Source organism: Oxyura jamaicensis, chromosome 2, assembly GCF_011077185.1.
Source record: "Oxyura jamaicensis isolate SHBP4307 breed ruddy duck chromosome 2, BPBGC_Ojam_1.0, whole genome shotgun sequence".
Taxonomy (NCBI): domain Eukaryota; kingdom Metazoa; phylum Chordata; class Aves; order Anseriformes; family Anatidae; genus Oxyura; species Oxyura jamaicensis.
In genome coordinates this window covers 29,856,408-29,872,874 of record NC_048894.1, presented here as the reverse complement: position 1 = coordinate 29,872,874, position 16,467 = coordinate 29,856,408, and the positions used below count along the sequence as shown (strand labels likewise).

Sequence of the window (16,467 nt, the reverse complement as noted above, 5' to 3'; positions counted from 1 at the left end):
CAGTGTCACAAAGTCAGCACACATGGTCACGTATGTCAGTATCTGACCTCTAACACCAGCCTGCATAGTGTGATTAGAAATAAAGCGTTTAGAGGGCAGACTTACAGTGATTCTTCTTTTAAGATATCTTACAAGATCTTTTTGTGATTTAGGGAGTTTCTAGGTCTAGTATGTCATCATGATTTAACACTGTATTATTTAAAAAGGATTTCCTGTTTGATCTAGAAGTGCTATGAATCTCCTTAAATTTGGTTTTGTTTGGTTTGGTTTTTTGTTTTCTTTTTCAGAAATACTAAGTAACTATACTGTCTTCACCTAATCCATGCTATTCATGATTTCCTCTATCTATTATTTTTCCTCCACATATTTCTTTACTTCCTTAAGGGTCCTAGTCTTGCTATCTACTTCTGTTCCCAGATTATTTAAGGGAATATATTGAGCAGTACAGGGCCCAGCACAGATCCGTTTGAGAAATCAGTGATAACCTTCTACCAGAATGAAGAATGAATTACCCTTTCCTATCTTTTAATTTAAAAGGAGACTTGACCTCTTTTAAGAGAGTTTAGTTTCTTTCAGAGTCATTGGTGAGGAACTTTTAAGAACAAATGCAACCCATTCATTGGATTTATATTCAACCAGTGTATCCATACCCGCATCTTTGAAGAAATGGATGAAAATATTCACATTCCTTTTTCCACTTCTGTTTACTCTAAATTCTTATCAAAGTCAATACAGCTCAAGGATTTGTTGAAATGGATGTGACTATGCAAAACCATCAGGTCAAATATATTAACTAACTAACTTAACTAACCCTAAGTTAAGTTTTCCAAGTAAGTTGCTTTAGTTTTTACTGCTTCTGAAAGGATTCTGTGTCTAATTTGAGTTTGATTCTAAAAATATTCATATTTAGCCTAAAATAACCCCACTTAGTGAATGTGCCATGGCAAATGTAAAGTTTAGAAACGGCTTCACTTTTCTGAGAGTTAAGAGTATTGTTCTGTTCAATCTTCCAATGTTTAATACACTACATTTTTGGAGATGTATGGTATGGCTCAAAGGGCAGGATTTGGCCCTTTGTTACCTACTGTTACTGGCACTAGTCTCATAGCTATTGAAAAATGATGCATCAAATTTATATCACTACAAATGTCACTATTCTGAATCTTGCATATGTTGCCTGAGCTGTCTGTAATAAAAATCTGTTCTTAATTATTCTCCCATTTTAAAAATAATAATTTTCTAATAACCCAGTGAAATGGAATTTGATGTTCTCTTTGGCTAGAAACATTTGAATGTTTTTAATCTATAAAGTTTAGTGTGCTTTTGCAAATTAGTAAGAATTTCCCATTTAAATCACTTTGATTAACAACAAAAGCAGAATTTGTGTAAATCTCAGTTAAGTTTAAAAGTGCATGAGTAACTTAAGGAAAACATTTAAAGAGAATACCATCTTTTAAACAATTCAACAGAAAGCCAGACATACAAAATTGGGTTTATGGGTATAGGGATGCAAACTATAAAAACGCATAGTTAAAATTAATCATACTGGATATTTTAATCATTTGCCCATCTTGTTTTTCTTCCTTAATAGCAAAGAATAGGGTTTGGTTTTGCCTCATTAATGTTACATGGAACTAATTTCACTGTGAAGAGAAATTGGAAATGGTGAAGAATATTGAGAAAAATGGAGGGATTGGATAGCATCAGATTTTCTGGTTGGAAGCAGAAAAATCCTATTTGCTTTTAATACTTTTTTTTTTTTTTTTCTATCACAATACTTCTTTCAGTTAATTACCTTCATTCAAAGCCCAAAGAAGTGAAGAGAAAAGACTCCATTTGAAACTTTAGACTAGCCTCATAGATATGATAATTAGCATGGAATTCTACCTTCATTAAAGGTTGAAGGGTTTAAAATACACAAAGAGTAATGTGCTCTCCATTCTTTGTTTTTTCAATGTGATGATAGACTCGAACATTTTAGCTCATCACTCTGCTTCACCGAATAACATGTCTTTTGGAAACATGGGTATTAACAGCCAATCTATAAAACACACATAATATACAGATGAAAAAAAAAAAAAAAAAAAAATTCTTTTTCTTGTCCATCTGATCTTGGCAACATGTATTTAAACTACAGCATATAAAACATGTTATACAAAACACTCTAGTTGATTCTGGGTATTTCAATACCTTGCTTGGTTGCTTCTCAAACCAGACTGCTGTATTGCTTTTTAAGTTTCTGGTTGTATCTCTTTGTCCAAAATTCTAGACAAAATTTCTTCTTGCTCCTTGAAGTCAAGCAAACTAAGATTTGTTTTGCCAGACACAGTATTAAAATATTTTTGGACATTTAATGCCAAAAAGCTTTATGCCAAAAATGCCAAAATCAGAAAGAAGTCCGAAGCATACTATTGAAAGCTAAATGTATATTTGCTGATAAGATTTTTTTCTGCCCTTTTTGTATTTAATCTGTGCACTAATTGAGGCAAAAATCCAAAGGGAAAAAAAATGTGGTCCAATAAACCATGACTGTAATAATGTATGTATACAAAGACTGAATTAGAGTTGTACATATTGTCTGGAGAGAGATTCCAGCAGTATATTGGGCAGTGATTCTTTCTGTACTCAGTTTTAAATATCTGTTGAAACAATAAACATACACATAGAAAGTATAAATTTCTAAACTATGAACATTTCATTTTTTAGTATTTCCAATTTTGATATTTTCCTATGGCTCCTATTTTATCATATGCTAAAGTTCTTTGTTCTGTATGTATGTATTAAAATAAACAACTGAGATTATTACTGTAGTTTAGAATTATTTTGGTCAGGATATTTTAGAGTGATGTGACAACAGGCCCAGATGTGCCCAAAGTTAAATCTGTAATCATTTAGAAATCACTGCCTAAACCATTTTAATCTGTTCGGTTCACCTCATCTTTTTTCTATTACCGGCTGGACGTCTGACCAGTTTGGTAGTTCTTGCTAGTTAGGATGACCACTGTCAAAATCAGGGCAAGACCAAATGCAATTTTTTCAACTTTTTCAGATCTTAGTGACCAACTTATGGAAGTGGTTGGTCTGGAAGGAGCCATGGAGATGGGTCAGATATATACAGGTCTGAAAAGTGCTGGAAGACGACTTGCCCAGTGTTCATCTGTTGTCATCAGGTATTGTCAGCTTTAATTTGCACTGCACTGTTGTAGTGAAACAGTAAAGATTTATATATTATTAGTTACACTTTCTTTAGTAGTTTAATAGTCATAAATACTGTAGTTAATGTTTATGAAAGTATCTTTTTATATATTAAATTTATTCTGTCCATATTCTATGTCCATACATCTTCCTTCATTTAAGTGTGTTGAAAGGAAGGAAGGAAAGAAAGAAGGAAGTCTTTAGATTCAGTCTTTACACGTTATATTCAGCTGTCATTTCATCCTTTGAAGAAATAAGCAGTTGGAGAAGAAGGAGTAAGACAGAAACTTGGACTTTATTATTGACATACATTCTATGCAGTTTAGAGCAAAAAGACATCTAACATTACTTTAATGACACATTTTAACCCATTTGTAATGCATTCCTCCTCAGGGAGTAGTAGCATGTAATTAGTATTTGTAAACCATTTTTTATTCATAGAAGTCAAAGTGCTCTGTTTTTTAATTTATTTTTTACTTATTGAATACTGACAATCTGTTGTTAATAAATGTGCTGGTATGTGTTAGCTGGGAACAGTGGAACAGGCTAATTTAGTTGTGTTTTATCATCTATTATGCTAGAAATGACCAGTACATTTGCAATAGAGGAAAGATGTATTTGATCTTAACAAGATAACTATTCTAACTTTGGATCAGATGAGGGTTGGAAAAGAGAGAGGTATTCAACTCTTCATCAGTGAAGAATTTTTCAGGAAGAATTTTCTGAAATTTAAATAAAATCATAAGCTAAATAATGATAAGACCAAGAAAAATAAAAATAAGACATAAAGTAATTAACATAAGAGTAGCAATCAAAACTTTAAGAAAGTAAGTAGGCTTGCCTGAAGTTTGTGGCATATGTTTAAGACTATTCTCAAGAACTGAGTGATGTTGGCTTCAAAGTGCTCTTTCATGAGGATTAGGAAGAGAAATGAGGATGCAGAAGCATTCCAAACTTTTCTGGATACTGAGAAATATTTTTTATAATCGCACATGAGCAGGACCACAACTGCAATAGAAACAGAACCCTTCCAAACCTAAAAAATTAGAGCTCATTGAATGTTCTTCCCTTCATCCACTTATGGCTGTAGATGACAGTGGTTAATCCCACAAACTGCTAGTCATTTTTAAATAACGTCCAAGTCAGAGTTTCCAGCTGAGAGGTCAACTGACTCATTTTTCCACTATGAGAATTATCTGCTTCATGTTATCTTGAATGTTAAATACAAGTGTAAAAGTGTGTTTTATGATTCCAATAAACAACAATAATAGAGATAAGATTTATTTCTCCCTTTCATTATAGCAGTCAGTCCAAATCATTCAAAATAGCAAGGCGTTTCTTTGTGTTTTCAGTGAATAAGGTTTATTCCTGAAGTTCTTGCATAATTCTCTCTTTATTTCACAAATTGCAGAGTATTCTCCCATGAAAGTAGTGTATTTCTAGCAAGACGTTTGAATATTTGCAATGTTTTTAATTTATGTGTTCAAAATACAACTAAGGCTTGTTCATGCTGCCTTTTTTGACTAGGTTACTTTTGTAAGCATGTACTGATGATTACATAGAAGCTTGAGGTAAATCAAGTATTATATGTGTGTGCCACCGCATATGTCTTCTTAAAAAATCCATTTATCAGTTTTGTCTAGTTACTTTTGCTTATACTGTGAAATATATCGCTTTAGGACCAGCAAGTCACTGCCTATGCAGATAGATGGGGAACCTTGGATGCAAACCCCTTGCACAGTAAGTATATTATTATCTCTCAGGGAAAAAAAAAGGAAAAAAAGAAAAAAAAAAACTAATGATTTTTTTTTGTTGTTATATTGCAAAATTACAATAATCAGGTTTATTCATTTATTTATTTTCAATTCTTCAGTTAAAGAAACAGAATCTTTCAGTTTAAACCTTCTCATTGGCATTAACTGAATCGCTTAAAAAATGTGTTCACATGCTGTTATTATTTAGTTCCACACCCACTGCATTTTCAATGCATCATGCTGTTTTTTCTACAGGTTGGGATGGAATAAAAGGCAGTTATTTCAAAAGTTTGGAAAATGTTCAGAGGTTGCAGTTCAGGCATTGCTTTACCCATTGCGATCATTCTTTTGTGATGCTGTATTAGTTTTATAACCTCTTGCTGTATTGCTGAGGGAGAATCAATGTGAGTTTTGATGCTAATATGCACAAATAATTATTCTTTAAAAACTAAGTCATATTTTCCATTTAAGAGTTTAAGAGTTCATATCAAGAACCTTTTATTTAAAGCTGAAGCCTTGACTATGCTGATTGAATTATGCAACAAAAATAATAATTTAAAAATTCCTTGCAATTTAAAGAAGTGAAGACTCTTGCACTATTATAGAGCATTTCAATGCCCACGTGTATCAAGTGAGGGCAACTTAAGTGGAAAGAGAAATCCATTCCTCCAGATAGGAAGGATCTTGTTCAGAGCTGGTTCTTTGAGGAACTCCAGTTGTTCTGTTCATCTGAGTGGACAATGCAAGAAAGGTAGAACACTGAAAACTCTCCCTTGTCATCTGTCTTTGATATATTATAGAGGGTAACCAAGCAGTTCCTCATGTTGAAGAAGTCTAAGCTTTTCACTGTAGAATATAGTCACAGTCATGTGTTTTATGTGCAATTTTACTAATTTTTACTTAAGAAAACCTGTATTTTTAGGTAGATGAGTTACTATCACCTTACAGTTCGTAAGTCTGATGAACCAGTAATGTGTCAAGAAAGAAAGTATCCCACTACAGAAGGGAGTAATTCTCCAAACCTGGGTCCTGGATCACTTTCATGATCTTCGCCTATAGTAAAGGCAACATGAAAAAATAAAAGGGAGCACCTTCAGAAAGGTGCTAACAGTCTTGGGAGCTGATAAAGTATGGGCTCAGGTGAAAGTATAGTGTTATGATAGTCCATGTTTGACTGATACTCTGTAGTGAACAGCAGGGAGCATGCCTAAACTCTTAATTTTCTATGGAAATCTCTGCAATGGAAAGCTCTGCTATGGAAAGATACTGCAATGAGAGGGGAAGCATGTGAATGCACAGTAAGTGAAGACAAAACAGTGGGAATTTTGAGGCTTATTCAAAAAAAAAAAAAAAAGTTTGGAATTAAGAGATATCATTATTTTTACTTCTTCTACAGCAATGGCTTAGTGCAGAGCAACAGTACTGTATCCAGCATTTACTTGTTTGAGAAAAAGATGTAATTTTTCAGTTGCCAGATTACAGAAGATAATTTATGGAAGGATGCTGGCAATAACATGTGCTTTTTTTTCATCTTGATTGCTTGCTCTGTACAAAATCCCTCCTATCTGATTGATAATGCTAGCAGAAACTACCTGCGCGATAGAGGACAAACCTGGAAAAAGAGACAGTTCGTATGTTTCAATTACTGCCTTAAGGAAACAGAAAATTATTACTGATAATTACTGCTGTCCAATTAAAGTAACCTTTTAAAGGGGATTGAAATGGCATATACTTTCTTGTGGACCCTATCCCTTTTGCTGTATCATCGCTAAGAGAATATGCTTTGTGTTACATAAGAAAACCCCGCTGTAAAATTTATTTACTGAGAGAACATATATGTCTATGCTATAACACCACTATGAATTTAGATGTAGAATAATTATGCTATATTATTCGTTTTACAGGAAATAATAATAATAATAATAAGTTTGTTTGTTTTGTCTGTTGAGGAACTTAATGTATTTATCTACCCTGCTCTGTTTTCTACATCTCACAAAATTAAAAACAGGTATAGACCCACCTCTTCTCTCTCTTCTTCTCTCCTAACTATGCTAAAGTTTGTCCTTGAAGTTCTTTACAAAGTACTAGGAATTGCTCCTGACACAATGCCAAAGGTAGATGTTAGCCTTCTTTCAACTGGGGTTAAGATTTGATTTCCAAGGAGTCTTTGGAAGCCACATTATTTGATCACATAAGTACAAGGATGATTTCTTGTGGTGTATATCCAAAACTGGTGTCTGAATATAAAATCAAAAATATTTAGAATATTTATTTCCCTAGCTCTTACAAGGACCTGAGGCCAATATATAAAGATGCTGGTATTTGTACAGCATGCATTGTGACGTGGGTGGGACATTCCTATGCTTCACATCAGGATGCTGAGGGAAGGCAATTATTATTTTGTTAGAAGTGATATTTTAAGGACAGAGGCTACTGTCCCCACACTGTAGATACAGTGAGATGGATATACCATCTCAGTAGTTCTATGTACCTCAATTAGATCATGTACAGAGATCATGTACATCAGTTAGATAAGACAGCTGAGCTTCAGCTTTTTGATTCTTGGGTGCTCTAGCCAGAAAACTACTGTTGAAAAAAAAGGCTGCTCTCTCTCCCCCTCCGACCGTGCTTTTGAAAGCTGAAATAACACAATTTTGGCACGGTGACCTCAGGAATGTCATTGTCATTTAAATTTAGTAGCTTTAGGGACTAACCTAAAAAAATTACAGAGTCCAAGTGAGAAAGGAATTCATACAATCAGAATGTATTTATACAACCTTGCCCCAAGGTACACATGGTTAAACAGAACTCAGAAGTCTTAAAGGACTTAGAAGTCCTTTTCTGTTTCTCCTTCAGATTTTGGTACAAATGAGGGCTTTTTGTAAATGATTACTCAAGAAATCAGGTTCAACTTGATCAGAATTCTCCTTCTATATTCCATTATGTTCCACTATGCGGATTAAGGAAAGTAAATTCTGTATCCAGTCCTGTTATGTATGAAATGCAGGCTGCAAATGCAGGCTTGGAAGTTTATTTCCCATTGAAGAAATCGATAAGTTTATATTTGCTACTTCTCCTCTTTTCCCTTCTCATGCACAGAGACCATATTCCCCCAGAATGATAACATGGGCTCAGAAAAAAAAAATAAAATATATATATATATATATATATATTATATATACAATCAGAATCACTGTATTATTGTATTCCATTATATACATATATATGTATGGAATTATATAATATATATATATGTATATAATGGAATACAATACAAATACCATTACAAATACCAATACAAATACCATTATATATATATATATATATGGAGTTATATAATATATATATATATGTATATAATGGAATACAATAATACAGTGATTCTCCAGAAGCTATGATCTGTGATTTTTCATTCCTGTGATCACTAGTACTAAAGAAGTTGCTGCAAGCTTCTTTTATTATCTTTTATTATCTAATATTACATGTGCACTTAACATCCCTAAAAGACAATTCTATAAGTTCTGTTAATATTTAAAAATGTGAGTGGCCTCAGTCTAAACATCTAATAAACATCCAGAATTAATTCAATATTTTGAACACATGCAGATATCAGTATCTGACAAATTCACTCTGCTCTGGTATAATAAGATGCAGAAACTGAACTTCAAATTGTATTATTTTTATGTTTTGTTGTTGTTTTTTTAATAGAAGAATCTTTGGGAGAAGGAAAGATGATAATGTTAATATTATGTTAAACATCTCATCTGATTAGCTGAGGAGGAAATTCTATCAGAGCTCTCCCAGACAAATATAGAAACATGAAATATATCTATGATTTCACCTGATCTCCAAACAGGTCATTAATAGTAATGAAGCTTCAGAGTTTCTCAAGTTAATTCAATAAATTTCTAGCTTTAGCCATCAGGATTATTATTATATATATATTTTTAAGTAATCTTTCAATTTAGCTACGTAATGTATTATCATTGTTTTGAAAAATCTATAAGAATATTCCATCTTAATTAGAAATAACTGATTTCAGTTCTTTCATCTATTCATGACTTGGCTGGCATCATACCTGAAAGAGTGTCAAGTTGCTAGCAACATTAGACTAAATAAAATAGAAGACAGAATTGTCTATAAAAGATGTAAGAGTGTTGCCAAATGAAGGAATGGTAATCCATAGTCAAAGACCACCTGATAGATTGCCAGAAAAATAGTTTCATAAACATCTGAAATGCTTAACAGTATTTTTAAAACTTATTTACTTATAGGGAAAACTTGTAAGAAACCATTAATAATGGAACTCAGAAATTATATTTTGAAATATTATAATTTGTATGCACCTTAAAAATAAGTTTTAATGAATGACTGGATATTTTCTTTCTAGCCTTTCCTTTAGGGGTGTGATAAGCATGATCTCAGAGGACTAAGTGAAGTCCTACTTTTGTATTTAAATCCAAAGAGAAAGACGAACAAAATATGTTCAATCATATTCATGATATGAGAAGGCTGGGTGAAAAAAAAAAAGAAAGACTGTCACAGATTTGTTTTATGTAGATCCATTGGTTCCAAAACTCCATAAATGGCATGAAGAAGTTGCAGCTGTTTTCTAGACTCTCAGTCTGTAAAGTATCCTATTTGCATGTCACTGAATGTAATTTTTTTGTTGTTGTTAACATGGGAAATTAAACTTTTGTGTCTGCTTCTTTCGAGCAAAGAGGAACTGGATCCTAGATATGGTGGATGGTGTTTGTAGAATGTTGTATATTAACTACACAAGTATAGTTATTCCCATAAATGGAAGTTGATTGCAAGAAAAAAAATTTGGGTGTTATACTGAAATGCTACATTTTCCCTCTTTTGAACAACAGTGCATAATTTTGAGGCCAGAGTGGTTTACTGAGCTTCTAACACTTTATTGTGCAGTTGGGCATTATTTTTTTGTGCTCACAGGTACACTGCACATTAATTAGTTTTGTTTACCTATGCATTTTTTTCTTAATTTCACAACAGTAGTTTTTGTAATTGACAAAGCAATTTACTGCATGTGTGCTTTCTGCACCCCAGACAAATACTCTAGCATGTAATGCACCTTTCTTTCCAGTTCAGATTGTTAAGAAAAGAATTAGTAGTGACTAATTGCCAATTAATTTGCAGTGGTTTCAGGGAGGAGGGAGAGAAAAAAAAAAAAAAAAAAAAAAAAAAAACAATTGCACCTACTAATTAAAATTTGAAATATTCCAAAGTGTCATCTTTAGGTGTCTGTGGAATACATAATTTCCATTTTAGTTCTGCACTAGATCTGTAACAACCCTGAGTTTGACAGCTCTATTAATTTAAAACCTCAGTGATACCTATTAGTACAAAACACGAAAGAAATGCCATTAATCATTTATTTTAATTTTGCAGCTCTGTCATTTTCTCGGTATGTTTAAAAATTATGATGACACCATAATGTTTTCCAATCTACCTGTGTGAAGGGGAAACGGATCACACTACTTAGGAGAGAGACTAGAGTATATTATTAGAGCTTAATTAATGCCAAACTGATTAGATTTGATTGCACTTTGCACAATAATATTGTTAAGAAATTTATTTAAAAGATGTATTGCATAATGCTATATTTAAAACAACTGGTCTAGACCTGAGAGATTTGACCAAAATGCCACATTGGTTAATTATTATAGCACTGCTTACATTCTGTACATTTTAGTCATCCAGTACAGCCCTCGATCACCTATGAGAAGATAAAAGTATTTGTCACTTTTGTGATATAGAAGTGTTACATCCACCTATTTCCTGTAAGGGAAGAAGCAAATGTGCATCAAAACTGGGAAAACCTTCATACCCTCAAAACTATCAACAGCCAGGCCCTGATAATACCATAGAATTAAGTGACCATAAACTAGCAGGTCCAAGCTGAATAGGAGGTTTTTGTTTTGTTTTGTTTGTTTGTTTGTTTGTTTTCCCCCCTCTATCCTTAAAATACTGAGTTCTTTTATTTAATATTAATTGAAATATTAAAAGCAGGGCTGACTTTCTCCATTTTTGCTTATCTATTCACATTTAGCATTGTAGTTAGCACTTGCATGTATAGCACCACATTCTGTGTTAACAGTAAACATTTAGGCATTCCGTAAAGTCAGGAACATACAGATAAACAGTACATAGTGTAGAAATACTAACATATAAGCAAAACTGATTGACCTCAAAGAGATGGCTATTATACTAAAATTATTGATGGTCACTTCATTTTTTTGAGTGGATTCATTTTGTTAATATAAATTCAAAGCATATTTTGAGACTCTGACCTGCTCCCGAAACAGATTAATTTCTGGTTTATGCATTTATAAATATCTTTAATATAACAAATTCTGGCTTCTCATTTATCAGAAAATTTGTGATCTATGAAGAGGGAGCAATTATTAAATTACTAACTCTTCTTTTAAGATTTATGCTCTTTGTAAATGGATCTTTTGTCCCTTCCCACGGACACACTTTTTAATGCTAGAAAGACAATTTTGAAATTGCAAATGCAATATTTTTCTGCTAAGCCTATTTACTAGATATAGCAGTCCTTTACATTTCTGTGATTGTGAACTCAAAGGCTAAAATCATGGCTACAGTTAGTGAATGAGAGTTTTGCCAGTGCCATTTTGCCACTCAAACCATTCCAACAGCTTGAGATTAGCCTATAATGTTGTATATGCAGCTTTTAACAACAACAAAAAATCCATAACATCATAGCCACTCGTGTTTTTTGCTTTCTTTTTAAATGAAATTGCGTTTCCTTCTTTTGTTTGTTTGTTTTTGGTACTTTTAATTAAATTTCTTACAAATATGCCAAATAGAAGCATTTTCTTGCATTTTTTCCTCCAGCAGCACTTCAGTCATTTCCCTAATTTATGTTTAAAATGTCCTCCATACTTGCTGTAATTCATTCTATATTTTCAATAAACCAGAGTACATTATCTCAACAAATATTTTCCAGTATTCCTTACTATTTTTCATGAGTTTGTCTGTCAAGGTATCATTAGTTACTAAAAACGTCAGGTTTGAATTTGTTTGTTTGTTTTCCTGACCAATCAGTTTTCCTCTATTTTTTGTATGTGAGAGGAAATCACAAATTCACCCTGAAAAAATGAAAAAGAAAAAAAAAATAGTGGATCTTACTGAAATATTTTTCAAAGCTTTTATAAATTGTGCTTCTAATACAAAAGACATGAAGTTTTTTGCTGAAGGGGAGAGAAAAAACAAATAGTAAAAGTTAGTCTTCAGACACTAGACACACAATTTATACACAGATTTTTATTTTTTGGATTTTTTTTAATTATTTTTTAGCTTTTTACATCTTTCCAGGACCATCATCTTGGATGCTTGTAATTATTTATTTATTTATTTATTTATTTTGCCCATTTTAGTCTCTGTAGACCCTCTAAGTGTTCAGTCCTACTTTGACCTGATACACTGTTTCCCTTTCTGAGACCCTTAGTGATCTTGAAGTGTTTAATTTCACTTGTCATTGACATGGCACCAACTTTGGCAATGTTGCCAGTATGCAAACAGAAGAAGCAACAATTCTAGGACAGAAATGCAGTAACTGAAAGTCTTGAGAAAGACAAAGTTAGTATATTTCAGGCAATGTAGTGCAATGGTTCAGTGTGTATTGTACTGATCTCTTTTTATGACCCGTATATAAATATGTGTATATATATTTCATTGGGAAAATAAAAAATTAAAGGTTATCATTGTTAACCAATGCAATATTAACTTACATTACCATGAACGTGTTAAAAAATTACTTTAAGTTACCATTTTACTTTTTTAGATTCAGAATGTAAAGTATATTTTATGCCACTGGAATTGTGCCAATTTACAACACTTGAAAATATGTCTTAGAGAAATGCATGTAGGACTCCATCCTCATGCGCATGAGTGGTTAATCATGTTCAGGCATCTTAGCTGATCTCAGCTGATAGGATACAACATACTGAAGAGGTCATGTTCTCTGAAACAGATGGCTCAAGCCAAAAAAGAACATTACAAATGATAAATATTTTCTCAATATGTAATTGCATTCACCCTCAGCAACATTGAACAGCCCCAGTCCAACATGCAATCTGTATGGGTTCTCAGGAATAACTCACCTCTTCATACAAAAGCCATCTTTTGAGTTTTGCTCTTTTACTCATTTTAAGATGGAATTATTATGATTTACCTCTGAAATGAAATTCTGAGAACATTCCTACTGCCTCATCATGGCTAAATCTTGTAATATACTGAACCCTCATGACTCTCCTAAAATTCTCTCACAGCAGCTGCAGATTACTTCATGTATTGATTCTTAGGATCAGGTTGATATCATCGCTATTCCTGAGACCCAAAATATGTTTTATGAAGCATGTGAAAATTACAGAAATCCTTGAGACAATTTTCTATCAGCTGGTATAAAGTGACATTAATGGAATAATGCCAACTTACCCCAACTACAGATTTGGCTCCCAAAGTGGTGCCTGAAGCAGAATTTCATGTGAGAAAATATGTTGATGCCAGTCTTTGAAAGTAGTAATTTTCTGTGTGAAAGTAATATAAAATGCCAAAATAAAAATAAAATAAAATATTAACATAAAATATTAAAATAAATTATACTACATTTGATACTAATGAACAGTGTTGACAAGAAGAGGTCACATATGAAATTTGAGATTAATGAACTAAGGTGGCATGGAAATGAACATTTGGAGAATAAAATAAGTCTCTAATAGAGTTAAATAAACCCACTCATTTTGTTGGGACTTTTATGTTCCTGTCTCTTTTATATAGTAAACTAAATTTCCACCCCCAGGAAAGTCTAGATCTATATTTTAATGAGCCTCTCCACGTGACACACATTTTTTGTTTCATTACTGTTAGTGAATGACAAGTGAAGGATATTCATTTTAACTTGAAAATGTCAGGTATGCACTTTAAGAGATATATTTTTCCAGTTTTTAATGAGGTGGTGTTTCTTTTTGAAAGAAATACCTATCTCTGATGTGGGTACTATGCAGATGACAACTGATATTTAATAAGTGATGGTTCTTGTATTAGTCGTAGTTCACTAAAGAAAATGTCTCGGATTGCTTTTGAAAAACTCTTAGCGTCACTAGCCCAAAGGCAAGATGTGACCTTTTTATTACATAATGAGAATCATTTATTATCTTACAATGTATCTTAAAGTCACAGACAAAATGCCACTTTGATAATTGCTTTCAATTAGCTTTGAGCATAGCATACATTCATAAAATGTCTTCTCTAATTTAGACTTGAATTAGAGAAAATTGCAGACATAATCTACTTTAAGGTTGTCTCATTTAAGGTGATTCGTAGTTTTATATCAAAGAAATCAAAATGGGTCGCTTTAGAGCAGTCTTGCAAAGTGTTTTAAATAGGCTTTTCAATATTTGAGTCTATTCTATTAACAATTAATTAACAAATTGGAATGCTAGTTAATCTTTTTTGACCTTTTTTGTGTGTTAACTTTTGACTTTCATTCATAGTGGCTATTTTGAAATTAAACACTGTCTTGTGTTAGAAGAGAGGTACAGTTTGATTAGATGTATAAACAAAATATACAAAGATACAGTTTATATCTTAGTAATAAGCAATGACTTGGTCTATCAGCACATATGTCCTTTCCAGCTTTTAAATTCTTATTAATCTTGTAGACGTAAAATATTCAACAGCAAGCAATAAATTCCACAGTCAAGAAGTAAGATTATATATTGGCATGTATTTTATTGTATATGATTTTTAATATTGATTGCATGTATAATTTAAAGTATTTGTGGTAACAATGATTATACATACATTGGCTTACTGCACGTGTAGCATCATTCATAAAAATAAGGATATTTTCCCTTCTTCTTTGATTAAATGAAAAAAGGTTGGAAATTGCATGTAAAGATAATTCAGGCATTTCAGATACTTGCATGTAGAAACTGAACTAGCTCAATCAGTAACTGATTTTCTTCTTTCTTCCCCCAGATAAAAATTACCCACAAGAACCAAGCCCCTATGTTGATGGGACCTCCTCCAAAAACTGGTCTTTTTTCTTCTATCATCAAAAGAACAAGGAACCATAGCAAGGAATAAGCCTGTGTAGTTTAGTTTTTAGAAAACCAATTAGCTTTGTTGGGCTTTGGAATATTTATGCTGGAAAACTTTCAAGAATTTTAGAATATATACTACTTGCAAAATCATGGATTTTGGTTTAACAGTTTCTGTGACTGAGCTAATGTAAAACTATGTTATTAGGAAAAAAATAATAAAAAGTCATGGTTTTGTAGGTATTTTGCATGAAGAAAGCAAATCTTTACATGAAGTGATACAGCATTTTTTTTTCTTGTTGTTGTTGCATGCAGTATCATTTACTAATCTATGCGATAATTCTGCCAATAAATATAGGAAGGGAATGCCATGAATAATTTGATTTTCTCTCTATTCTATTTCTAGCTTTTTTTTTTTCTCTTACAATGATTATATGCAATAAGTTCAACAGTATCCCTTGAAACATCTTCATATCAATAACAAATTAGACCTGTTTCAGAGTAAAGTTTATTACAGGTCTCATTAACCTGTACTTTTAGTTTATCATTTGTTTCTACCCTAAGAATATTTTTATTCAGATAAGTATTAAAATCTTATATCTTATTCTGATAATTCCTATGTATATGAGTGATTGTATCTGTTAAAATCTTCTAACTCAATGTGTGCAGTATTCAAATGATCGTGATAATTTGAGTGTAAGTTTTAGCAAGACTGGAAATCAATGGAAATTTGAGCAAAAACTATGTGGTTAAGGAGATCATGCTAAGACTGAAGATGTTAATACTTGCAAAACTAAGCATCTGTGTTGTTGAAACATTAGAATTATCTTAATGAGCAATACATCACTGTAACACAGCAAACTTTAAATCGCTCTGTGTATCGATCGATAGTATAGTGCGTATGCACACAAATAACCAAAGCTCATGCCTAATAAAGTGCATTTCCCACCAAAGATTTAGTGAAGGATGCTTCAGAGAAATGGGTTAATGCATAATTAATCAAGCTCACTGGAGCAAACTCACTTCTGAAAATTTACAGTTCTTTTGATTATGTTGGCAATGTCCAGACAAATGTAGGGGTAGGAAAAAAGCATTAAATTAATTGCAAATAAATATTCACTTTTCATTTGTTTCATAAGATGATAGACATAGACACATACTCTAAATATTGATAAAATATTGATATAGATACTCTAACTATTGGAAAATTAAACTTATCTAATTTTGTTTTCATTATTATTTATACATCTATGCTATCCGTAATTTAGTTGTCCTCTAAATTCATCTCTTAGGAAAGGACAACCTGTTATCTATTTCCCTTTTGTAGTCTGTTGTCTGGTATCAAAACATTTCTTGTCATAAATTTTGTTGAGGCAATTTTTCAGGTCTTTACTTTCTTAGCCCACTGAGAGACTTCCTAACAGCTT

At 32.3% G+C, this 16,467-nt stretch overlaps 1 protein-coding gene across 17 annotated transcripts in view; it reads left to right on the top strand.

Annotated features, from left to right (window-relative positions):
* The window catches only part of DGKB (diacylglycerol kinase beta), a 377,456-nt gene extending 361,463 nt beyond the window's left edge, over positions 1–15,993 (top strand). For 16 of the 17 annotated variants that reach the window (XM_035317633.1, XM_035317628.1, XM_035317627.1 and 13 more), the window contains 3 exons: positions 3,050–3,170; positions 4,875–4,935; positions 14,979–15,993. In XM_035317633.1, the coding sequence (XP_035173524.1) occupies positions 3,050–3,170; positions 4,875–4,935; positions 14,979–15,086 (290 nt within the window). In that variant the 3' untranslated portion in view covers positions 15,087–15,993. Of the gene's footprint in view, positions 1–3,049; positions 3,171–4,874; positions 4,936–5,204; positions 5,899–14,978 lie in introns of those variants that run through there. The other variant, XM_035317640.1, reaches the window with a different exon arrangement.
* Positions 15,994–16,467: the final 474 nt, after the last annotated feature.